This window comes from Anas platyrhynchos, chromosome 1 (assembly GCF_047663525.1).
Source record: "Anas platyrhynchos isolate ZD024472 breed Pekin duck chromosome 1, IASCAAS_PekinDuck_T2T, whole genome shotgun sequence".
Taxonomy (NCBI): Eukaryota; Metazoa; Chordata; class Aves; order Anseriformes; family Anatidae; genus Anas; species Anas platyrhynchos.
Window position 1 is genome coordinate 26,116,579 of NC_092587.1, and position 25,657 is coordinate 26,142,235.

General features: G+C 37.0%; 1 protein-coding gene across 7 annotated transcripts in view; it reads right to left on the bottom strand.

Moving 5' to 3' along the window:
• CFTR (CF transmembrane conductance regulator) overlaps positions 1–25,657 on the bottom strand; it is an 84,375-nt gene that overhangs the window by 13,799 nt on the left and 44,919 nt on the right. For all 7 annotated transcript variants that reach the window (XM_038179863.2, XM_038179877.2, XM_038179871.2 and 4 more), the window contains 9 exons: positions 24,227–24,355; positions 22,779–22,816; positions 21,371–21,624; positions 20,475–20,554; positions 14,199–14,349; positions 12,870–13,097; positions 11,075–11,175; positions 2,829–3,071; positions 607–762 (listed from right to left, as the gene is read on the bottom strand). In XM_038179863.2, the coding sequence (XP_038035791.1) occupies positions 607–762; positions 2,829–3,071; positions 11,075–11,175; positions 12,870–13,097; positions 14,199–14,349; positions 20,475–20,554; positions 21,371–21,624; positions 22,779–22,816; positions 24,227–24,355 (1,380 nt within the window). The remainder of the gene's footprint in view (positions 1–606; positions 763–2,828; positions 3,072–11,074; positions 11,176–12,869; positions 13,098–14,198; positions 14,350–20,474; positions 20,555–21,370; positions 21,625–22,778; positions 22,817–24,226; positions 24,356–25,657) is intronic.

Sequence of the window (25,657 nt, forward strand, 5' to 3'; positions counted from 1 at the left end):
GAAGGCCGGGCTGGATGGGGCTTTGGGCAGCCTGGTCTGCTGGGAGGTGTCCCTGCCCATGGCAGGGGGATTGAACTACACGGTCTTTAAGGTCCCTTCCAACCCAAACCATTATAGAGTTCTATGAATTTCAGGGCATGACTCTAAAACTGCTACTAGCCTATCAAATAAAATAACTAATGTATAGTATTGACACATTAAACATAAAACATGATGGTTATAAAACAGGTGGTAAGAACACCACTGACTGTATTTTTTTCTTTAGGTGGCACCGTCTTATTTCGAATCAACATGTGAACCATTTCAGAGGCAGAGAGATAAGCAGGCTTTAAACTTTTGAGTGTAACTTCTCATTTTTAGAACAGTTCTTGTAAGGGTAACAGAAATTCTCAAAATGTAGCATTTTCTGCAAATTATCACTTCCATCCCTCCAAATTCCCCTTTCACAAAATCTTTGCTTTTTTTTTTTTTTTTTTTTTTTCCCTGCTTCCTATCCTAAAAAAGCTACCTTTCACCCTAAAGGTAACTTCATGTGTATGGATATACAATCAATAAAAATAAAGGTACACAATTGCTCTTTTGCTGCCTATAAAATATTTTCATTACCTGAGGGATCACTCCAAAGGCCTTTCTCCATTGCTGCAAGCTGACTGTGTTCCAGGAGATGCCATCAATCTGGATATCCCCTTCTGTATTCAGCAGTCTTAAAAATGCAAACAGTAAAGTGCTTTTTCCTGAACCAGTTCTTCCTAAAAGGCCCACCTGCAATGCAAATTCATAAAAGCGAACACTTAATATTGCTCACACATTAACCACAGACTAAGGCAGCAACACTTAAGAGATCTTAGCAGTGGAGAGCAATCCAAATGGCTCTCAGTGGGATGGTGTATGCCATTCATTTGGGAATGATAAAAGCCTACAGCAAGGGCTGAATGAGACACTGCACCAGGCTCTGTTTTGCTGGTGTAAACCTTCAGAATTAACTAGGAAAGACAATCCACTAGTCTATGCTTAGCCAAAGGACATAAATTTGCTTATATATTATTTTTTATTCTGTAACCACCAGCCAAAGCCGCAATACTGATTTTTTCAATAACTGGATTTTATACAGCTAACCTGAATTGTGGTCCCCAAGTGTGGGCTGTGTTTGTCAGATGACAATATAAATGTGGAGGAGTTGCGCCAGGGGAGTTTTAGGTTAGATGTTAGGAAGAACTTCTTTACTGAAAGGGTTGTTAGGCACTGGAACAGGCTGCCCAGGGAGGTGGTGGAGTCACCATCCCTGGAAGTCTTTAAAAGACGTTTAGATGTAGAGCTTAGGGATATGGTTTAGTGGGGACTGTTAGTGTTAGGTTAGAGGTTGGACTCGATGATCTTGAGGTCTCTTCCAACCTAGAAATTCTGTGATTCTGTGTGATTCTGTGATGTGAGGACTCTTCCTGCTATCTGGCATCCTTTCCATAGCAGTGCCTCAGACCAAACAAGACAAGCAAATGTCTATGCTGTGTGTCACCAGCAACTTCAGCAGATAAGAGCTCTCCCTGTTCATGTTTGCTTTTCCCTTGCTTCCCTACAAATCTTCTTCAGTTTAAGGAGCATACTCCAATTCTGGACACATTACCTGTGAGTGCAGGGTTCATCAGTGGAATTGGATAAAATGTCTAAATCATAGTCATTGTAAAAGGATCTTTGTTTTAATTGCTTTGCCCCTCCTCTGTACAGTACAAAAGTATCTTTCATTCCCATTACTCCTCTGCTTCAATGGATTTTCCAGGAAGTAAATCAACCAGACTGCAGCAGCACCAACACCTCCACACTCCAGGAATCACAGGTTGCCTCTTCTCCATAGGCAGAGTGGTTTCAGGATGGTGCTGCTGGAAGTCAGACCCCCAGTATCAAAGTGTTGATGCCCTCAAACTTAGCAGATGAAACATTCAGTTCATGTAAACTAATACAGATCTATGAAATCTGGCAGAGTCTGATGCTATTCAAACAAGGAGCTGAGAGCTGCCTCATGGCGAGGCAAGAGCATTGTCGCTGAACCTGTTTTCCCATCTAGGTGACAGAGTTAAAATTGGCTCTTCATCCATACAGCTTAAGCACAGGAGATCTTGCAAGTCTTTCTTTCCACCCTACTGGGGATGATACCTCAGCGTGAACCTCAAGCAGAGTGTTCAACACCTGCCTAAGTGCTGCCCTGAAAAGAGAGCTCTTTCTTGAACGTAACTCCACACATGCACTAAGATTAGTTAGGGGGTTGTAAACCTTTTAAAGAATAGAACTGTTTATTGTTTGCTATATAATAATTTGGCATAGCCTACAGCACCCGTGGAACACCCCTCTGACCGCTGAGCCGCTGGTGCGTTGATACCCTTGGCACACCAGCCGGTATTCTTTCGTGCCCCGTTCCACCTGGGTCAGTGTGCCCCCAGCATCTGTGCTCATTTGCACACTTCCTTGTCCACAGGAGAAGGAGACAAGCTTCAGGCACTGCAAGAGGACTTGGAGAACTGCTGCATATATATTTTACCTTTTTATTCTGCTCAGACACCCTCACCATGCTTCACTGAGGTGTAAATAGCTTTAAGACTTCTAGGATACTTAAGCCATTAATGATTATCCTTGCGATTTTTGTCCATAGCTAATAATCCTACAGATGAGATCTTTTTTCAGACATTTCTGCCATTCAGGTGATTTTGATGATTACCTTGTTCTTCAATAATTTCATGTTTCCATTTACAAAAACTTATTGAGTCAATAAATAGGTTTATAATGACACCTCCATAATTAATAGAAGTCAGATCAAAGACAACAAAACAGTGCCTCACCGTCTGCCCTGAACTTATTGTAAAGGAAATGTTTTCCAGGACAGCAGCTCCTCCTTCAATGTATCTGGCCGTAAGGTCTGTCACAGTCATTTGGCCCCCGGATGGCCAGCTCTTCTCATCCTTTGCATGCCTGTTTTCAATTATAAGGGCATCTGAAAACTGATTATTCTTCTGTGGCTTAATGTTTTTCATCTCTTCTGTTGGCATGTCAATAAATTTAAATATCCGGCTGACAGACCGCATCTAGGAATCAAAACAAACAGTATTCTAATTATATTTAGTTATCAAGCAAAACAAAATAAAATTATTCCTAATTCCTAGCCAGAACAGTGAGTCTCTTTTCTGTGTAAGATATACTGTGGTATAATTTTAAAAGGTAGGCTACTTCTCTTATAGAGCTCTAGATACTCTTTCTCTTGTACTCACAACACTGGCCAAGCATGTGATTCTGCTTTCTTTATTTTAAAATGGGCACAATAGTTGTTGTTGTTGTTTTTCTTTATAATGTATTGTGAAAAATGCAGATGAACTGTATATATGAAAGCAAACTATTAACATGAAAGAAACCCTGTAGGGCGTTGCCCTACCTGAAAACTGAATTTCTTTGAATAATGATTAGTCTTCAAAGATCAGCAGAATGCATAGAATTTGAAAGCTGCAAAGCTTTATGATCAAGTAAAGAGTATGGTCATCAGACATTATCATCTGAATATTTTTGAGAGATTATTTACAGATTTTTAGAAAAAAAATAGAAGGAAGTTCCACCGTAATTATTTTTACATATGTAATTGTGCATATTATGTGAAGTTATCAAGTCATGGACTTCAGACAGAAATTGCTATCTGCTTATAGCTGTCTTGGTGAATTTTCAAAGCGCAGGACTAGAAGTAATCCTCCATATCTCATACATAACCTTTTATAAACGGGTCGAGTAAATAGATAGTTAGTTCACCTCCTTCACTAGAACTTCACTGCTCAGGTAATAAAACATAATAAATAAAAATAAATAAAACATAATAAATAAAACATACTTTCAGGGCAGGTTTGTTCTTGGGCATTTTAAAATTTTAAATTCTAAGCAGTTCTTTTTTCCTAGCTGCTTTCCCCACCTATTTGTGGAGGACCATCTTAGATCGAGTCACCCTTTATTCTCCAGGACTAAAGAAAATCCAGGTTTAAGCCTCTTTCTTAGCATATGTTCTCTTTCTCCAGACATCCCAGTTCAAATTAATCTTTCCTGACTGATCAGAACATATACAACATTTTGGATGATGTTTACAGGGATGTGGTACAAATGCATTGGTACTTTCCTACCTATATTTACCATATTAACTCAATTCACACATATTCTTTACTTCACAATCACATTTTATAGTCATCCTTTGATCAAGCAGTGGTTGGCCAAGCTTTCCTCCACCTCAGGCATTTCTAACTGAAGAGATCCTTACTTACAAGAGAGGTTATTCTTAGCAGTCTCTAAGTTAAGCCTTTGCACTTTGTTTACTGAAATCTGTTTCATATTTGTCATCTGAGGTCACCTAATACCTTTTAACTCTCAGTGTTCTTTGTGCTGACGCTGCCCTTCAGCTTTCTGCCTTTGGCAGATTTCTTCAACACATTTTTTTTTTCCTTTATTGAGAGCATTAGAAAAAAAAAAGATTAAAACTAGCTCAATCACAAACCTAATCTTTGTTGAGTAGCCTGTCTACAGCTTAATACTTACAGCTTAATGCCATTTCCTTTCTATCCAATTCATTAACTAGTCTACAGTTTTGTAATAATCCTGATCTCCCTTCATTTATATATTTCTGAAACACAGCTAGAGCCAGTGCTTTCCAGAAGACAGATCAGATCAGATCTACTGCATTACTTTTGTCTGGAAAATAAATCATCAAACACGGTTATCAGGTTAGTCTGACACAACCTAATTTCAGCAAACTTGAGTTTATTCCCTCTGTAAGCACTGCATCTTTGCTTACTTCTTCAAACTAGTTTCTGAAGATTCTGCCATCAGACTAACAATATGATGGTGGCATCAGTGACTTCTAATCTCTCCTTTTTAACTGAAAGTAACGTGTGTTATCATGTGCCACCACTGCCAGACTGGTGAGTTCATCTAAAGCAGCAGCAGTTACCGGATCTCCAGCTTCTCAGACAGTTCTATCTGAACTCTGCCGTGAACTCTGAACTGGGTCCAGTCCCACCCAGTATGAGTGCATTGGTCTGCATTATTCCAGCCCAGTTTTACAGGTTAAACTGAAATGCCCAACTGCAGAACCCAATCACATTCAGTTAAAGACTTCATTTTTAGATGGACCAACTCAGTGGTGGTGTATGTAACTCTCCACTGACTGTACAGGAAATTTAGGGAGACCAGGATTATACTTTAGGTGTTTATTTGCATTATGTACCTACAACTAGACTTTTGTTTGTTTGTTTGTTTGTTTGTTTTTCATGTAATTTCCCGTTCAGAGATTATAAATCCCATTCCTACCTTCCACTCCACTTCCGACTCCCAATATTAAACACTGTCATTACTGAAAACTGAGACCAAGTATATATCTAAAGCTTGGGCCATTTGCAAATCTAACTCTGATTTTGTCAAGTTGTGCTTCTCTTTATGCTTGTTGATCTCCAATGCATAGCTTGTTTTCGTTCTGTGGAGACTCTCACTACTAATATGCTTCTAGAGAATGTTGTTAATCCCAGTGGTTTTAGAGTCTCCATAATTTCCTACTGCTATTCCCATGCTACACAGGAAACAAATTCCAACCCCTCACTTCAAGAAGACATGAGTTTCTTCTACAACCAGGTTCCTATGCACTTTAGTCCACCTAATTGAATTAACTACAGTCTTTATTTTGCCAACATTTTACTTTTGAAAGCAAGAGTAAGCTATAAGACAGTATCAATTCTTATTGGTCATTAAGTCTTTAACAAAATAAGTAAGTAAATATATACACACATTGCTACTGCATCCAGGACTATTTGGGCCTTATTATTAGCATTTGTTCTCTAATCTGTACTCCCAGATCTCTCTCTTTAAAGACATTATGGAAATCTATTTTTACGTCTTTGACCTTATTTAAATGTTTTTGTATTCCCTCTGTAAACTCATTCTACTTGATGTATTATCATTCCTTCCTGCTCTTCGATCCAGATTGAAATATTGTTAGGTGGATTTTCAATTTGGAAGCAAATATAAATAACACCAGGAACTATTAGGAAAATTGCTTTCATCTCTCATCACCTTGAAACAAAACTGTGACAAAAGTTTTGAAAGGCATGCTAACACGCAAGCCTATCGATCACAATTTCCATCTCAACTAGTGTGCAAGATGGAAAGGCATGGTACTCATCATGTTGACATATGAATGGCATCTCATGTTGGTAATGAAAACAGAAGGACCTTGGACAAGACTGACAATTGTTTTCCTGTCTGACTGTATTTAGTAAACCCCCACAATGAACACTATGCATTTATTTTAGTTGCTGTTTTTGTTTTGTTTGTTTGTTTGTTTGTTTTTAACCTGAAATCTTATATTTTTAGAAATATCACAGCTTCACAAATACTGTGTCTTTCCTGGTTTTGTCAAGATCAATGAACTTCTGTAACTGCCCCAAATATCCTACTACTAAATAACTAAAATCTGCTAGGAAGACATCTGGCCAACGAGCCTTACCTTATAACAGAAAATTTAATCTCTGTTTCCAAGCTCCCCTGACAGATTTATCAATCACTTCACACGTGAGGATATTTTAGACAACTTAATACTTTAAATCAATTCAAAAAGATGCTTTCCCGATTCTGTAATTTGCATTATGATTTAGATCTGGGCAGAATTCAGCATAAATGTCAGCAACATTTTACAATGATATCCATTCTTCCTTTCACTGGTAGATATCTTCTGTCGTTCATAATGACAGGTATAGTGTAGGTGACAGCAAATTTCTTATCCATTATTCCCATCAGTAATTTACCTGCTATATTCACATTCTCTAACTAATGCGTTAGAATAAAGGAGTATATTTACTACTTTCAGCTAAAAATGTCTAGAGCACAATACACTATTTTAAGCCTTGCCTAATTGTATTTTACTGAAATTTTAATAACATTACAAATTCTTTAATTTACTTTCTCATTAATATCACTTAAACTCTTAACGTTGGATGAGAATTCATAATATAATTATGTAACCTGTGTTTCCAGAATGTGGAAGAAGTAATTCTTTTACAAGTAACCTAATACTATTCATTTCATAAGGCCCTATATTCTTCTGCCAGAAAGAGCAGTTACTTTCTCCAAACTGCATAGGCACCATGTTTAACAGCAGTGCTGCACACACCAGCCCCTCAAAAACAGGCCACCCACAACATGCAGCGTGCATCTGAGAAACGCTATGAGGGATTGGTCCAATGGCTCAAGTTGTGAAAAACAAACAAACAAACAAAAAATGTGCAGTTAGTCACTGTGAAAACAGGGTCAATGCAGGCAGACCATATGTTATTACTAAGGTTTCTTATATTTTGCTGTTATGTTTTGGCTGCACTTACAGGTCATATAATCCTCTTCCACACTGCAAAATTGAAATACTTAGTACAAACTTCTAATGATATTTTTATTCTTTCTCGTATTGCTTTTCAGACAGAAAAAAAAAAACGTTCTCACAGATTCTTGTTGATTCTGTGCTCTTCGAGATAACCAACCCTTCATTTTGAGAGCTGTCACTATGATGCAGATTATACAGTCAAGTATTCAATTTCTAAAGTTGTACTAGACTAACAGTGTTCTCAGGTTTTCTGATGACCATAGTAAAATGTATATAGAGATCATTTCCTAGTTAAAAATTACCAGTTAAACAGGTTCAAAGAGAAGTAGCATGGAAAAACAAAAGCATGAAAACCAGCTGTAAAAGCAACATTATTTTTCCTAATTTTTTCTTTGGTTCCCTTCTCTACCATGCACTATAATTCTTCAGCATCAGTGATGTACAGGATGGGGCACTATGAAGTTTAGCAAGAGTGTTTTTAATATCTATTTTGGGGATTCTTTTTATATCTCCTTACATGAGTAATCTTGGCAACAGTGAAAGTATGGCAACTTCTTGTTCCCTGATAAAAGGAATTGTCCTTCCCAGTTTTAGTGCTGCTCCTGCAGGATACACATCAGTGAAGGAGGAGGCTATAAAGCATTAACATTCCACTGGGACTAGCCAGTGCTTATCTGTGAAGGCATCTGTTAATGAAAAAGTTGTTTTTTATTTCCTTACGGAGAAAAAAAAAAAAAAAATATATATATATATATATATATATATATATATATGTAATGAGACTGCCTGGTGGGATTAAAAAAAAAAAAAAAAAAGAAAGAAGACCAGCTAAAGAGGTTTTAGTAGAAATGATCAAAGTGAGGAGATAAATCTAGCCTAACTGGTAGCTTTAAATGAAACAATGGATAGTTGTCAGAGTGACCAACATATGTTTAAAAAAAAAAAAAAAAAGGAGAAAATGAGTAGATAAAGTATCAGGAGTTGAGAGAACAAAATGCCAAAACCATTAAGGGGTATTAAAAGACAATGGGGATTTTTCAGCTAGAGCCAAATAAGATTTAACAGAAATCACTTCAAAGAAGAGTATATCTGTGCATGTAAAACAAAAATCCAGAAACTAGAAACTCAGATTGCTTGAAAATGTACGCCAGCATCACAGAAAGCTGTAGAAGGAGACTGCATGGAATTAAGTCAAATTTGCCACATACCAATCTCTTTGGCCAGTATTTCTTCTAGTACATTTTTTTCCTTCTTCACTTGATCCTGTTTACCTATTCTCCTACCTTCCTGTCCTTTTGTCTGCACTTATTTCTCTAGTGTCCCATACCTTGCATATTTTGTAAAAAAAAATCAGCATGAGGTTAATGTTATGTACTAATTGCAGCGCTGTGTCATCAGCAATGGGCTTCAATCACTTGCAGAAAATACCAGCTTATCTGACAACCAAAGACACCACCTACAAATGTGAGTACTCAGGCACACTTGTGTGCCGGCTGGTAAGCGTGGATGTCACAGCTCAAGGAAGGGCAGGAGTAATGTCATCGAGAACAGTGTGTGCATATGTGTTACTGGAGACATGGAAATGCGTCAATTCTCACCATTCTGGTACTGTGGGGAGCTTTGGAGTATCCCCTGAGAGAACTATAACCAAAACAGAGCACTACGCCAGGCACACATGTAGGGCTTTGCAGGCCATCTTTAACCAAACGACTGTAAAAGACTTTAAAGGGGGAGGGAGGGAGGGGGGGAGTTTGAAATGTAGACAATACATAGTATAGAAAATAATAAAACTGCATCACCCAGTGAGGCAGTATTAGCTCAAAACCATGAAGTTGTTCTTATTTCTTCATGCATAAAAGCAGCTTTTGAATGTCAGGAAAAACAGGAATATCTATGAGCCTGGCACATGGGATGCTTAAACACCCATGCGAGGGGGATGGGCAGCCATCCACTGCCAAAACAAGTCCAGAGCATCTGTCTATAAACTGAGGCAACTTAGGAGACTGTCATTAATAGAACCGGTACTCCAGTACTCCGGTTTGTCTTAATATAGAGAAAAGAATTCACAAACACCTAAGGCAAATTGCAACTTTGGAAAGGGAATGAAGTTACTTCTTTATTGCTACTAATGGATGATACATCAGTGTATTTTAGAAAGGAGATGTTCTTTATTAAAACACTAATGTGTCCAGCACCCTCTGAATCCCACAGTAAGATTTTCAGTTGCTCTTTTGTGAAATGTCATCAGTTTGCATTAAGCAGTATAATAGCTAAATATGATTCTCATACAGATTGTTGTATTTCAAATGATAACATTATGCCTTATAGGGCTAAAATACTATACAAGAGAGCTGTCTGAATGTTGCTGTCACCATCATGCCTTACCAATGGCATGTTTTGCTTTGTATTGGTCACAGAGCTGCAATTCAGCTGCTCTTGCAGTTATGTCAAGAAAGCTCTTGCACGAATTGCTTGCCCTTCAAGACAGGCTATTCTAACAACCCAAGGAAGAATCATCATAAAACAATTGGTGGATAGGGAAAAAATGTGTCCCTGAATGGAAGTCAGCTTTCTGGACTATCACTAATCATACACATAAACAAGAGATTAGATGTTGTAAGTGGTTAATTCCCAGTTTTAGGGCTCCTCAGGATTTCCTTCAGGATGAGGGTAGTTGAATCACTTATTTAAAAAAAAAAATGCTGAACTGGCAAATATTCCCTCACTGTCACCGTCTGCCCCATTTCTTTTTTAAACAACTCATTTCAGCTAATCAGGATCTAATGGACTCCATGATCTCCTGTAAAAGTTGTTTGTTTCCCAGTGCCAAAATAGTTGACTTGAGAAGCTAATTTAGGATTCAGAGGGGGTATGACTGGATGTGGGAGATATTTTTTTTTCTCAGAATTTTTAACAGATGTAATTACAGTTTATGTGACTTCTGAATTTTGTTGGAAGAATTCTTCTGTCCAAATTGAACCCTAGAATGCCTGAAGTGTAATTATTAAATTTAAAAATAAAATATGAAACTTTCATATATTTACGCTCATGTATGATGAAAACTGTAGGAACAAATGTATTCTTTTATGAGTTTCCTGTCTGCCTCTCACATCTCAACAAATAAACGCTGATGAGTTGACTATGTGAAATATTCTGCCTTAAAGCCTAAAGTCAGTCCTAACTAATGAACTAACTACACAAATTAAAGAGATAATCAAGAACAACTCCAAAGCCTTATTTTATAGGTTATTTTAAATGAAACCAGAAAAAGACCATAAAGTAAGTCTAGGAAAAATGCCTATCACTATTAATTTTGCATGAAAGGAGCTCAAACACATTCATTATGATCTGCTGTGCAAAGTCCTTAAGTCAACCAAGTAAGGTTTGGTTAGATATATAACCGTAACAAAACAACACCAAGTCTTTCCGAAGTTCTCCCATCACTGCTACATGTGGAATCTGAATCCTCAAATGCAAGTATTTGCTGTTCTCTCTTCTAGTCCAGGAACATTTCTGATCATAGAAAAACTTGGCTGGTGCTTTGCCAAAGCCAGTAGGTTTCTGCGAATGGTATAAGGAGAACTTCCCTGACAGGTTTGATTGGCATACAAGTCTGATAATAACTCAGTGAACATCCACAATCAACAAAATAAGGCAATTCCTCAACACAAACAGCACAGCACAATTTATGCTTACCAAGCTATCCACATCTATGCTTGAGTTTACTGCCCACTGCAAGGTTCCCATGATGTTCATGGCTAAAGTAAGACTAATGCCAACTGTGCCTGGTCCCTCACCTGCAGAGAGAAAAATACATTCAATTTATATGCAAATAAAAAGCTAACAGAGATCAGGAAAATAATATGTATATACCATATACAATATATAAGATACATATAACATCTTAAAATACATATTCAAATTCTCTCTTTTGTTTTATGGAGAAAACATGGGGTTTTTGATAATACGAAAAGACTCACACTTTAGTCATCAAACTCCTGAAAAAAAAAAAATGGAGAAAAAAACTACTAGGTCTACAAAATAAAAAAAATGAAAAGGGGAGATGAAATATTGTTTCCCTATGAATCTTAGAGGAATTAAAAGTCTCCTAGGTAACAAAAGTACTGTAGACGCACATTTTCATATAGAAAGTATGTGTTTTTTTCTTTTCCCTTCCAAGAGTCATGAGAGCTCCCAGTACAGTAAACAGAGGATAATATTTCATACACAATACAGTATTGGATGAAATGTGCACTTTTATATAATTCTTTCTCAACACTGAAATATGATCAAATTACATTTGGATGTTGTTAGAAAAAGTAACCTCATTCACAAAATCAGCAACTCACAGAATCACAGAATTTCTAGGTTGGAAGAGACCTCAAGATCATCGAGTCCAACCTCTAACCTAACACTAACAGTCCCCACTAAACCATATCCCTAAGCTCTACATCTAAACGTCTTTTGAAGACTTCCAGGGATGGTGACTCCACCACCTCCCTGGGCAGCCTGTTCCAATGCCTCACAACCCTTTCAGTAAAGAAGCTCTTCCTAACATCTAACCTAAAACTCCCCTGGTGCAACTTCCCCCTCGTCCTGTCACCAGTTTTCATAGTAGTTAAACTATATCCAGATCCTGAACAGAAATTTCCATGTAAAACTGGGAAGAAGGAGTATACTGCCTGAGAATGAAGATTAAAAATAAATGAATAAATAAATAAAATAAAAGTATACTGAATTAAAAGTTGTATTAAAATTTATTTGTAGCTAAACCTGCTGAGTTTTGAGTTTTTCCACAAAATTGAATTGTTCCAACATGTTGGGAATTTTCAGCTCCTACACTGCTTGCCATGACTAGTTACACCTGGCCCAGCCACAGACAAAATTTCAAATACAAGCAAGACAATAAGGTATACAGCCATTCTCTTTTGTCTTATCTCATTTTGATGGATATTTTGAATGGAATTTGCAATACTTCACATCAGGAAAAAGGTCAGTGGGTGGGAATTAGAAAACTGAATGAGTACTTCTGCTATTGATGTGGTTTTAAGAGATCATTAAAACTTTCCATGTCTTACCCAGGCATTTGCAAAATGGGAGGAATATTAACCTTGATTTACTGAACAACATCAAGCAATACAGATGATAATCACCATCCAAACTTTTTGGTACACTCATTTGGTTACATTAATGTGGTTTAGAAACCACAGGATTACTTTTATAACCATCAGAGTCAAGAAAAGAAAGTTCTGTCCCCTCAGATATTATTTGCAAACTAATCCTTTCCATGAGTCTTCTACAACAGCAGATTGCAGGCAAGATTGTATAATTTCTATTTTAAGTAAATCATATTTTCAATTTTTTGACATAAATCAGTGAGTCCAATGTATGCTGGACTGTACAATGATTTATTTCCATCAGAAGAGTCTACAGCTGAGCTGTTGAGCAGAAGCAAGTTTTGCATTTCAGTATTCCAGTAAAGTTACTGTACCTGTAGTTATGATAGAGATGAAAGCCACAGCACTGAAAAAGACAACAAAAATCATTTCTATCCTCATCTGGAACCAACGCAGCGTTGACAGGTAGAGGAACCAGTTTGCTGTGTGTAGGTTCAGAGCTTTGTGAAATAAGGTTTCAAAATACGGCTGCCTCCCAAAAGCTCTCAGCGTCCATAGTCCTTTTAAGCTTGTAACAAGATGTGTGAATATTGGACTCCGAGCTATAAAGTGTTTAAATAAGAAACATCATAAACACTCATAAGAAAATACCTTTGATATAACAAAAATACACAGCCCTGTGATCTAACTCTCAGCAGTGTAACTACTGTCATTGGTTTCATTTATGTTAAGTAATCCCAGCAACAACATCCTATACAACAACAGCATTTGTGGGAATGGGTTGAAGTTCCATTCAGTGTCTTTTAATTCCTCATATTTGGCATGATACTTGGGGTAACTCCTGGTCTGCTGTAAGATGCCACAAGGGAAAGGAGGCTCCTCCCCAGCCAAAATGAATTCCTACAGTTCTGCAAAGTCCATCAGGTAAAGGTTGTGGGTTTTTTTGTTGTTTACTTAGCACAGCTAGAGTACTGTAATGCCCTGGATTCCACTCTACTGACATGGTGGTAACTTTAAGCAGATTTTGCACGATCTGTTTAAAGTGGTGAGACGATACTGGATCTCTGTGAACATGAAACTAATTTAAATTTATATCTGAGGACGTTCAGAGTTATGCATGAGTAAAAGTGAAGATGATCATCAGAGTTTAAGATTCACAAATTACTAACCGAGGGTCTGCCAGTTTGCTGTAAAGCCAGACCATACTCCTGATCTGCAAACCCACACTTCAGAATCATTTCTTCCATTTTATGGGGTATATGAGACTTCATAGTAGGGGGAGAAAAATAAATTTAGTCAAATAACTTATTCAGAAGTAAGAATTATTTGCAGTCATGAAAGAAATATACAGACATAGTAATTTTTTCTTATAAAGAAAGAAACTCTTGGGGCACATAAAAAGCCTGACCACATTTTTTCACGTTAAGTTTACTATCAAAAATCTGTATGTCAGGACTTTATTTGTTTTCAGCTGCAGTGGTGATAAAGCCCAGCTTTAAATAGGTCTTCTCCATTGCTCTTTGGCAGCAGAGCACTCAGTATTGGCTGGATCAGTAGCAGCAGTGCTCCTAAGGAGATTTGTGTTCTGCTTGCAGGGACAATAGCATCTTACAAGAGAAAAGGCAAAGAAGAGGTGAAAGGGTGAATCACTTCTCAATTGATTTGTTGCAGATTTAGGAGTCTACCAATTTTTCTGCTCATACCTTCAGATTCCAGTTGTTTCAGCTGCTGAGAAGTGTGGATGAAGTATGCCCTTAACACAATAAAGGTTGCTATCACAGGCACTGATGCCAGGAAGGTGTAGGGTTGTAATATTGAGACTACTGTTATAGCGCCAATCACAATCAGTATTAACTGTAGAATGAAAGAAAAATACTATTGATATAGTAAACTTGTCATTTAATAGACTAGAGATTGATGATGAATCTCCTTCCCATGGCAACTATGTATTGTTTTGAGAACCATAAAATGCTAACCTACGTACGACTTGCAGCTGAGAACAAGCCTCTGTGAAAAGATCATGAATAACTGAGACCAGATCTATGACATTGAGGAATGGCTGTCATCTTTTCTAATACACAGAAGAAATGTTTTCTGTAGTACAGCAAGTAATGCAAACTTCTAAATTATGAAGCCACTCTTACACACAAAACAAAACAAACAACAACAATAACAACAACTCTGTACTCACTCTCCAGTTAAAATTCTAAGAATGATATTTGCTGTATCTGCAGCCACCTCCCAAGCCTACTGAAGCTGTCTTTCCTAGGCTAGGTGTGCTACATTGTCAGAAACTGAGACCCAGTCTCCTGCAGATTCTGGGGCAATCAGTTTTTCCAAGGGTCAGGAAAAATGGAAAATAGTACATCGGCACCTGTCCCAGGGACTGTAACCTACATATGAAACTAGTGATTATAGTCATTCTGATCAGAAGACAGGAGATAAGTCATAAGAGAACTTGTGGTATGAAAAATTACATAGGAGGGAAAACAAACAAACAAACATGTTTTAAGGAGATAGAAGACAAACAGAAAAAAAAAAATACAAATCATTCCAGAGTTAATCTATTTAACCCACCAGAAAGCACTACCATTCTCCTAAGACCTCATCCTCAGTAGCTCTAGAGAGATTTAGCTAAATCAGGTCTTGATCTTTACTCTGGAAGCACCTTAAGCACTAGGACTGTTTCTGTCTTGTACTTGAATTGGTGAAAAACAGATACATCCATGTATGCAGAATAGCAAAGGTCTGCTTTATATAGGAGCATGACCTCTCACACTAAACAACTACTTCTGTCTGCAAGCTTATCATCTGAAAATAGCTGCAAATGGACAATTTTGACAAAGATGAATATCACATTGAAACATCACTCTAACTGATCAGCTCACAGAACCACAGCAAGGCTGAGGTTGGCAGGGACCCCTGGAGGCCACCTGCTCCAACCCCTGCTCAAGCAGAGACACCCAGAGCTGGCTGCCCTGGACCATGTCCAGGGGGGTTTTGAAGATGTTCAAGAATGGCAGCCTGTGCTGGCAGCTCAGTCACTCCCACAGCACAGCAGTGCTTCCTGATGTTCAGAGGGACCCCCCGGTGTGCAAGTTTGTGCCCATTGCCTCAGCAAAGAAAAAGATGGAGAGGAAAGCTAATTTCACATTAAGAAGAAAATTGCGGTTTTTGGTTTTGCTGTTACATCTACATGATTTCAAGGCAATATTTTTAGTATTCCAAGGTTGATGCCTTTCACAGACAAGCTACTGTTCACTGTTATGAATGTTTCAAAATTCCTACCCTCTCTTTTCATCAGAAATATAATCAATACAATCATAGCACTGATCGTTCATGAAAAATAAAATAAAATAAAAAATAAATAAATAAATAAAATAAAATAAAATAAAATAAAATAAAATAAAATAAATAAGATAATAAAATAAAAAACTTTAACAGACAAAGCAGTTACAGATTTCTTTCATTACTTTCCCCATGTCTCTTAGAAGAATGCTGGCACACATGAGTAGCACATGCACAGGCTGTATAGCTCTGGTCTGTAGCAGCACAAGAATGGATTTATGTTACTTACTATTTCAAACCACAGAATTTAGTACCTCTTGTATCCTAAATTATTAAGAAGAGAATGACTTATTCAAATGATATCAACCAAATCATACAGCTCTCAGGTTACTTGAGATCTGACAGTCACACAGTGGCTCTTTTAGTTCCCCTTTCCATCATTTACTCAAGTTTTGCAAAGACCACCATGATGCCATATAGTTATCACTACCAGCCCAACAGTTATTTTATGAAAAATGAATATGAAAATTTGAATATGAAAATTAGTGCTTTTATAGATAAGTATGAAGTCAAACAAAAGTTGCTATTTGCTGTAAAACACAGCAGTAACAAATAAATAAAATAAAATAAAATAAAATAAAATAAAATAAAATAAAATAAAATAAAACAAAACAAAACAAAACAAAACAAAACAAAACAAAACAAGCTGGTTGCATTAGTATACACCCAGGGAACGCCAGCAGAGAGTTAATGTGGACCAATTAAGAACCACAGTGCTGTGCTGCAGCAACCCTGGAGGTTGAGCTTTCAGGACTGGGATGGAGGCCAGACCAGGAGACACGTTCCAGTGCTTCCTCTGTGTCATCATTTTGGAAAACACAGCTGGTGGTAGAGACAACAATTCAGCCAGCATTCAGAGTGGCAAAGACTGCAGCAGTCAAACTGGTTAACCAAAGGTGGTTTATTAATTTAGGGGAAACACAGTCAAGACCATAGCTATAAATGCCCAGTGAGTTCACTATAATTTTCTGTGTAAGTCTCAAAACTTATTTTATATATTATATATATATGACATAGATATATATTATATGATATATATATGTGTGTATATATTTAAACCCTAGGGAAAACCAATGTATACTAGCAGAATCTCATATGAAGGATTTCCAAAAAATTATCACCCCCTTGTAAGACCCCTCCTGTCTTCTACGTACACTGGTAGAAGACAGATAGATGTTTAAGCTGGTTGCAATGCTACTGCAGTCATTAGCTGGCTATAATTCATACTCAAAATGTATGGAAGCAGGCCAGGTAGCTGTCAGAGAAAACATCACACATGCTCTCTCTTGCAGTTGATGTAAAATTTACTAGGTTTTATTCCTTTTTGCATAACTGGGTGTATCTCAGTGACTGAAGAGAAATCCTGCGGCCTCATTTATCCTGGATGAAGAACCATGCTCTGTTAAAGGAGGATATGTCTAATGCTCACAGAAGTCCTAAGAAAAAAATGCGTCATGACATCCATTGCTGTAACAAAGAAGGAGGCAGTGTCCCTAAACATGAGTCATGTGAGTCATCTCATTCTCATAGAAGAGGGAATGAGAATCAACTCTAAACCTTTGTGCCAAATTCTTCGGAAAAGCTCTGAAGTCATTTGCGTATCCTAATGACAAACATAAGCAACCATAAACTGAAGGCTAGTGCAAATTTCCATCTCCTTCAGACTTGGATTTGGTCATCCCAATAGACTTAGAAATCATTTTTTTTTCTGTAGATCTCTGCACCTGGGAAGGAATAACCACAAGCCACAGTACAGGTCAGAGACTGACTTTTCATGGAAGGTTCTGTGGGTCCTGCTGGCTATGAGCCAGTAAACACATCCCTGCAGCAGAGAAGGCCACGTTGCCTGAAAGTCAAGGAAAGTGATCTCCCCCTTCTCCTCAGCACTGGTGAGACAGTAACTGGAGTGGGCTCTCCAGCATGAGACATATAGACATACTGGATTGAGTCCAGTGAAAGATCATGAAGATGACAGAGGACTGGAACATCTCACATATGAGGATAGACTGAGAGACCTGGGATTGTTTAATTTTATGTAGGAAAGGCTCAGAGGGATTTTATTAGTTTGTATAAATACCTAATGGTATTTAATCTCTAATTATAGAAAATATCTTATATATATATTTAGAATTTATATTTATTTAAATGTCATCAGGTATTTGGAGTAGAGCAGAGAAGACAGAGCCACACTTTCCTCAGCGCCACCCATTGAAATGACAAGAGGCAATGGGCACAAGTCAAAATTTACAAAATTCGACTTAAACATAAGAAAAACTTTTTTACTGTGGGACGGTCAAACACTGGAACAAGTCACTCAGATAAGCTGAGGAGTCTCCACCCTTGGCAATATCCAAAATTCAGTATGGCTGCAGTTGGCCCTACTTTGAGCAGAAAGATTGGAGAGGTCCCAGGTCCTAGGTCCATAGGTTCCCTCCAACATCAACCATTCTGTGACTCAGTGATAATCATCATATCAAGAGAAAGTCATACATGTAACTTCTCTGTATCTTTCAGATTAATCTGACATTGTTTATTGCAGTGTCCCTGGAAGTCAGAAGCTGCCAAACAAGTCTGAATCTACAAGTCTGAATTCTAACAGAAATATTTTACGAGGGGATGACAAATAAAAAGTGCTCAAGACAGTGGGTAGGTTCAATGATCTTCTCTAGAAGAACGTGGGAAAACAAGGTGGCTTATGGTGCATATCCAAGAACCTCTGCAGCTGAGACTTAGGAGACAGAGGTGAGACCTTAAGACTATAGGTTAGCTTCTGAAAGGCATTAGAAAGGAAAAGCCAAATCTAGTGGGTTTCCTTATCATTGAAACCTGACAAACTAGTCAGGGTTTGACACAGAGACAGACTAACAAAAATAAGCTTCAAATATCTCCTCCATGGCACATCCAAAACATCAGAAACAAAAAAGCCACAGCAGAAAAGACAGCAGTGAATCCTGATCACACTGAACATGACATCAGTGACTCAGAGAGTGGCTCAATGTCCATGTATACTGATTCAGCAAAGCTCCATGACTTCAGGAGGGCACAAAGTAGTGCTGTAATTTTCTTGAACCTCTTAAAGTGGAGCTGCACTGTCGTCTCTAAAGTCACAAGACAAATTTATCAATTACTAACAAAGATATAGAGAAAAGGGACTTGGTTTTGAACTGATCATCATGTTGGTAAGGACTGTAAATCAGAGCAAACTCATAGATGGAGACAAGCAGACTTTGCAGCACAGTGTTTGTGATAAATGAATCTGACTTGCATGTTTCCTACATAAATGGAGAGAAGAACAGGAGTACCATGGATGCATTTTCTTTTATTTTTTAAATGTTCCAGGAACATGTTCTATTTGAGAAAAAAATGGTGTTGTAGCATTAGCGCTACTGAGGGGGATCTTCAGCAGGGCTACTGAGGATCCATATAGGGCCACAGAGTCTCAGAACAGGCAGTATTGGGAGCAAACAAAGGTGGCCTCCTTGGAAAGCATAGGAATTGTCTCTCTCTGTATTTCATCAGTATTCTCTTCAGAGTGAATGATTTGAAAGGTCATTCAAAACTCATTGAGATTCTATAATGCATGGAGGTTCCCAGGAGTTACGCTGGAAACAAGTGTTTCCAACAAAAAAACAAACAAACAAACAAACAAACAAACAACAACAACAAAAAAAACACCACTCTGAAAGTCTGCAGTTCTACAACTCTTAAGACATAAAATTTTTCCAAAGAATTCCTCCTCCTAAAGCTCTCTTTCGTCACACACAGCTAGCCTCGCAGACTTGGCTTAAATCACAGAGAAAAAGGAAGGAGGAAAAAGGGAAAAAAAAAAAAAAGGAAAATAGTGAAAAAGGAAAAAAAATGAACATGGTAAAAAAGGAAAAAATAAAGGAAAAAGGAAAGAAAAGAGGGAAAAAAGGAAAAGAAAAAAAAAAAAAAAGAGAGAGAGAGAAAAGAGAAAAGAACAATGAAACAAAGAAAGGGAAAAGGAAAATCAGAACTGCCCAACTAAGAGTTGAAAACATATTACCATGGGTGAAACTTCCAAATAAAGCAGGCCAGAAAGAGTTTCACAGAAGATAAGAGAACAGAAAAAATGAAAATACAGTAAAACAAAACAACAAGTAAATTAATTTTGATGCTACCTAACTGGGAACAGAAGAGACTAGAAGGGTAATATCATGAAAATGACTGGATGCAATCAAAGGAATTGCATTAAAAATATTAATCTTGAATAAAGATAACTGAAAGAAACCAAAGAATGCCCTTTACATCTTTGGAGCTGAATGTGGACAGCAGCAGGAGTACTTGTACTGAATAGAACTGCAAGGCGAAAATGTTTCTGAGCCTGAGTACTTATAAATGGTTTGCACAAACAGTGGAGGTAGACAATGGGCAAGAACTCAAAAAAAAAGAAGCAATGAAGTTGACTAACAAGGTAAGCAGCTATGTAAACAGAAATGCAGACTGAAAGAAAGAGAATGGTGGGATTTGATTCTGGTTGTCAGTTCTTATTAACATGATTAAATGATATATCACATCATTATTAAAATAATAATTTTTCTTTTCCATGATTTATAACTGAAACTTTACAGTACTATAAGAGCAAAATCTGTAACTTTTGTTCTACAAACCTGAATGAGGTCAAATACTGTAAGTGGAAGTAAATCATCCAGTATCGCCGTATCTTTTGAGAATCTGTTAAGTATGCTGCCTATGAATTAAGAAAAAATAAAAGCAAAGAAATAGATAAAAAGTTTTAACACTACTTAATAATCCAACATTTATTACTTTAACCAAAAAAAAAAAAAAAAAAAAAAAAACCACGAAATTTTATTTTATGAATTTGTACACCATTAGCTTCTGAGTGGAATTATTGTGTTAATCACCAAATAACAGAATTAAGAATAAAATGGGAAAATGAAGAAGAAACCCTGTGTTACACTGCCTTTACCAATGCTCCCTGTAATCTAGTATGCACCAGTAAGTGCATACTAGTATGGGAAAGGAATTTCACATACAGCAGCAGACGGAACTTGTTGCACCAGTTATATAATGAACTCTGTATCAACTCCAGAGACAAATTTGAATATGAATACCATTATTCACACTAACTGATGTTTCATGCCATTTTAGTAGGACTACTCACGAAATACAGCACTATTTATCATCCACATCTGACTCCTTGTCACATAGCTGACTATATCTTTTCTATCACAGTTTTAGACAAAGGCTATTCATTAGAACCTCTTCTGGTTTTATTGTATAAGAGTTTTAACAGTGCATTTTCTCCTTATATGCCAACTTAGGTGGTGATATTTCAGAATGAGAACTGACAACTGGAATATGCCATACATAAAGTGCAACCAAGGCTCATTAGAAGATTCAGAAATTACTTTATGTAGCAAACATTTACCATTCAGCTTGACTGGCAATATAAATGGAAAGCAACAGTATCCTTTAACAGAATAAAAACTGTTTAATTAAAATAAAACCCATATATGAGTCAATCAATTCCCATCCTAGTTACCTGCTTTCAAAGAGTTGAATGCTGACATAGGTGCATGGAGAACTGCATGCACCATCTTCTGATGAAGAGTTTTAGACACTGTTATAAGCGTATGCACAAGGGGCAAGCCTCTGATGACTCCCATGGCCAGAAAGCTGTCTGCAACTCCCGCGTAAATATAAATCATGTAGTAGCTGCTAGTATTAGTGATGATCACAGCAACATTGTCACTGGTAGTGTTTTCTAGTTGTGTTGTATTTACTTTTGGAGCTGTGCTGTGCGATGGAAATAAGAAATAAACGTATTACCAGAAATTGCAAGTTTCTTTTATTTTCTCTAATAAACAGCAACGTTTTTAAACATTTGTTTAAAAAGTTTTTAAATTATTTTAATGATTAGCTTTATGCTTTTCCCATAATTTTTAATAATTTCCTGTATAAAATATAAATCCTGATCTACCTCATGTGCCAATAAGGCAAAGTTACTGTGTGTGTGTTCAGGTGCCAAGGTAATATATGCCATATTCTTCTCCTCAGACATCCTTGGTGATGCTGATGCATTTGTAGTAATTTCTAAAATTGGTTGTTGTTATGCAATCACGTGTTCTTACAATGATAAACATTAAGCCATATGTCTGTAACTATGAATCCTCCAAGAGTTTTCTCCAAACCACTGTGAAAATATACTGACTAAATGTATTTAATCATTCACAGAACTTCTGTTAACCAGAAAAAAAAAAAAAGAAAGAAAAAAAAAAAGCTTAGGTGCTGAAACAGGTGAATTGCTATGAAATTATAAAGTTTCAGGTGTTCTGTAAAATCAGATGTCTTAGTGACTTACTCTAAGGGGTAAAAATTCACGCTCAAAATCAGACCTCAATCACCATATGCTTCCTATGCTCAAACATACAGACTTAGTGATGCAGACTAAAATATGGATCAAAATCATTAACCCAGGAAAATCCATGCTATTGCTCAACATGTTTTAACCTTCATCTGCTTGACCCTGCAGATTCTGGCAATTTTCATAATTGATGAAATTATATGAAGAGGGTCTTGTAGAAACCGTTCACTTCAAATATTCCTAAGCAAATATCTCATACTGCACCGCTGAAAGACAGTGATGAACCACAACATACTCAGGAATGTCAAGTCCAGAAATCTCTAGAGTGAGCTGACTCAGCAATTGTTTTGTGTGCATTGTCATGCATCCAGTAAGAAGGCACAAACCATTTAATTGTTAGCAGTTAACAAAGTTAACAAAGATACCATCTACATAAGGTATTTTGATCACCCATTTATGAACCACTTTATTAAATATAAGCTAGTGCCTATACACATAGACCTCTGGCAGAATTTATTAATTATTTACAGTAAAAAGCAACATAAAGGAGTCCCCATCCCCTCATTAAATGATCATAACTACTCACGTTTTAAAATAATATAACATAACAAGAGAAGCAACCACCTGTAACAAGAGAAAACAGGTTCAATTTTTTGTCTTGTCACATTATGTTCTCCTCACTTACCTTTTTTCACTAACATTACAATTGTTTGTAGAGAGAGGATTAGAAATGGATGGAAATTAAACTTCCCTGAAGCAGAAACCTTGTCAGATCTGCTCCTCCCTCCACAGAAACCACTTAGTGCATCCCACCAGCAAAGTTACGTTAGGCTTTTATTACAATCTGGCTCTCAAGTGCCTAAATATTCCCCTATTGTTTTTTACCATACTATTAACAAAGGCTTGCTAATGCATTCCTAATGACAAGGAACATTCAGCGTAAGCTTTAACATATCTTAAGTTTTAAAGACTGATGTTTCCTGATAGCCCCAAAAGAGCATGTCTCTTTCCCAATATCTTCAAAGGCAGCTATTCAAATATGAATGTCAAACCTTTAGCATTTCTACTCTTGCATTGCTGTTCTTGCCAGCTGATACCTAAGTTTGATAAATCTGTTTGTCTGATCTTGTTTGATTGCTAGTTTTACATAATTCTACACATAAACTCTTTTAATGTTGGCTTGTCTACCAAGCCAGTGGAGATCCTAATTTAGGCCACCACATTTCAGTCTGGATCTTTTCCTCCCTATGATTTCTTTTCTAAGAGTCTAAATGTAATTTCTAGGATCCCCTTACCATATAGTTTATGGTGCTGGTACAGGAATATGTTATGATAATTTTAAAAGGTTTTGGTCTAGTTTCAAAGCAAAAATCTGTAATTGATATTGGAAATTTGCACCAAATATAGAGACGTAAACCTGATGTATCTTAAAGTTAAAACTTCCTTTACCCCTGCAACTCACATTTAGCTTTTCTGTTGTAGCTTTATACTGCCATTTTCCACTACTATTAAAATAAAGCTGATGTGATAAGAACAGCTATACCTTAAAATGTTCAACCTTGTTTTTGGAGATGGTTTAAACATCTGGGATCTCAAACTAAACTCAACCTAGTAATTCATTTTGGAAAGCAATTCTCCAGGATTTATGTATGCGTTCTTTAACAGTTTTCTAGTGCTTATTGTTGTTAACCTCCCAGGGCTCTGCAAAGATATATTTTAATGGAAAATGGAAGATTAGATTACTCACATGTGGACAAGAGACCTGCTCAGGACAAGTCTTATTTATGGTACCAATCAGCAAGTTATTTGAGTTGGTGGGTCTGCTGTTACCATGTACTAATCGCTATCTCTGGTGAGCAATGCTCAACTAAACAGCAGAAAAATGATATAAAAAAATATCATTTTAACAGAAGTTGCCACAAACTAATGCATACATGAGCTAATGTCTTGATGGTTTATCCCTTTATATTTCTATCACAAACAACATAATTTGAACAAACATAGTAAAATGACAGCTGGAGAAGATTTTCTTACCTCAAGTAAGAAGATAGCCACACACAAAATTAGTACAAAAATGAAGCTTTTGTGGGTGGTAATGTATCTGAAATAAGTATTCCATGTGGTAACAGTACCCATACTTTCAGCATCATCACTAAAGCATTCCTGCCAAAGAGTTGATAAGATTGCAGTTAGAATGATAATAGTATTCACATATGAGAAATACTGACACATGAATGCCATCATTCGTTCTGCTAACTCACGACTGCTGTCATTCCCTATGCTGACTGACTCCAAATAATTGAGCTGTAGCATTCAGGCTACAGGTAGAGAGAGTTGAGATTACTTAGCCTAGAGAAGAGGAGGCTCTGGGGATATCTTATCCTTCCAGTACCTAGAGGGAGCCCTACAGGAAAGATGGGGAAGGATTCTTTCTCAGTGAGTGCAGTGACAGTAGAACGGCGTAGGTTTAGGTTAGATATAAGGAAGAACTTTTTTACTATGAAGGTGCCGAGGCACTGAAACAACTGCTTAGAGAAGCTGTGGATGCCCTTGCCCTGGAGGTGTTCAAGGCCAGGCTGGATGGGCCTTTGGGCAACCTGGTCTAGTGAGAGGTGTCCCTGCCCATGGCAGGGGGTTGGAACTGGGTGGTCTTTAAGGTCCCTTCCAACCTAAACCATTTTGTGATTTTATGATTCAAATTGGATGATAATGACTAGAGAGGAAGGTACTGACTGGTTTAATCATCTTTGCTATAACAACACAGTTTGCAGATAATTTGAAATTTTCAGACAGCACTGAAAGAAACAACCAAGATTTGTCCAGCATTTCTAGAAGTCAAGTAATAGTTAATCAATAGCTATTTTCTTTCAATGTATTTTGAAACATAGATTGTTAATGTGCTGTTAGAATACATTCATAAATAATTTCAGGTACTTCATCCTGTGAAGACCAATAAAGCAAAAGAAAAGATGGGCAGTGCTTCAGCAAATGATGAATTTATAAGATTTTTCTAGACTCTTTTCCATACAGGAAACTACTTCAGAAAAAATTCCTATCCTGTGAAAATCAACTGTTGTTTATTCTAAATAAACTGGGGGGCGGTGGGTGTAATTTTAGAAAGGAAAGTAGCTCATCATGTAAAATTGATAACTATAAGAAACAGGAATATTCATCCAGTTACTGTTATAAAATGCAAACTTAATTGCATATTTTCCAGAACATTCATAAGAACAGAGTAAAAAACAGTTTACTCCTCTATTCATTATTCGTATCAGAACACGAGCTAAGCAGTGTGACAAACTTGTCAAATTGGATCAAATTCTAGTTTTAAAAACTGGACTACTACTTCAAACATTTTGTTTTTCATGGCTTTTGACATTTAAAATGTCAATTGTACATAAATGTTTTAAAATAACATTCTGCCATGTTGCAGTTTCAAATTGTATAAGTCTATGAGAATCAAAT